Source organism: Salvelinus namaycush, chromosome 7, assembly GCF_016432855.1.
Source record: "Salvelinus namaycush isolate Seneca chromosome 7, SaNama_1.0, whole genome shotgun sequence".
Taxonomy (NCBI): Eukaryota; Metazoa; Chordata; class Actinopteri; order Salmoniformes; family Salmonidae; genus Salvelinus; species Salvelinus namaycush.
The window spans coordinates 49,281,995-49,283,223 of NC_052313.1; the positions used below are offsets into that span (position 1 = coordinate 49,281,995).

At 47.6% G+C, this 1,229-nt stretch overlaps 1 protein-coding gene across 1 annotated transcript; it reads right to left on the bottom strand.

The window, feature by feature from the left end:
- Positions 1-363: 363 nt before the first annotated feature.
- On the bottom strand, positions 364-816 carry LOC120050779 (repetitive proline-rich cell wall protein 2-like). The gene has a single exon (XM_038997331.1). The coding sequence runs from the start codon at positions 814-816 to the stop codon at positions 364-366; it is 453 nt and encodes a 150-aa protein (XP_038853259.1).
- Positions 817-1,229: the final 413 nt, after the last annotated feature.

Sequence of the window (1,229 nt, forward strand, 5' to 3'; positions counted from 1 at the left end):
AAATGTTAAATTGTAGATATGTTGCATGATGTATCTGATCAATTACATTTGTATCTAATAATATTTCCCTCTCTATGAATAAATTCCTGAGCCAAGTAGAGGAGGCTCGTCTAGAGGAGTTGCATTGAGCGGAGGCACTTGGAGAGGAAGCTCGTCTAGAGGAGTTGCATTGAGCGGAGGCACTTGGAGAGGAGGCTCGTCTAGAGGAGTTGCATTGAGCGGAGGCACTTGGAGAGGAAGCTCGTCTAGAGGAGTTGCATTGAGCGGAGGCACTTGGAGAGGAGGCTCGTCTAGAGGAGTTGCATTGAGCGGAGGCACTTGGAGAGGAGGCTCGTCTAGAGGAGTTGCATTGAGCGGAGGCACTTAGAGAGGAGGCTCGTCTAGAGGAGTTGCATTGAGCGGAGGCACTTGGAGAGGAGGCTCGTCTAGAGGAGTTGCATTGAGCGGAGGCACTTGGAGAGGAGGCTCGTCTAGAGGAGTTGCATTGAGCGGAGGCACTTGGAGAGGAGGCTCGTCTAGAGGAGTTGCATTGAGCGGAGGCACTTGGAGAGGAGGCTCGTCTAGAGGAGTTGCATTGAGCGGAGGCACTTGGAGAGGAGGCTCGTCTAGAGGAGTTGCATTGAGCGGAGGCACTTGGAGAGGAGGCTCGTCTAGAGGAGTTGCATTGAGCGGAGGCACTTGGAGAGGAGGCTCGTCTAGAGGAGTTGCATTGAGCGGAGGCACTTGGAGAGGAGGCTCGTCTAGAGGAGTTGCATTGAGTGGAGGCACTTGGAGAGGAGGCTTGGAAGAGTAAAGATGTACTGCCAATTGTCTCATTCATCCCCCCTCCTCTTCCATGTAACTATTCCCCAGGTCGTTGCTGTAAATGAGAAAGTGTTCTCAGTCAACTTAAAATGTAAAATAAGGGTAAATATACATGTTTTTTACAGTATGTGAAGCTGAGTATGTTAAGTGCAATATCACCAATCTGAAATGGTGGCAGCATCTCACAATGATGGGCAGAGTTGGGTTCCTCTCCCAGTCAGTGGGCAAAGGTTGAGGGTTGAGTGTTCTGATGTGTAGCTGCTGTATCATGGCTATTAATCAAGTAATTACATACCACATTCAATTATTACGTAATTAAATTAATCATATAACAATTAATTAAGTAGTAATCTGGGGTACCACGGAAAAAGTTTATTTAACGAGTTACCGTTTCCCAACTTAACTCAAGAATATCAGAATATCTC

Coding starts and splice junctions, on each gene's coding strand:
- LOC120050779 (XM_038997331.1), bottom strand. CDS start 816: ATGAGACAATTGGCAGTACATCTTTACTCTTCCAAGCCTCCTCTCCAA.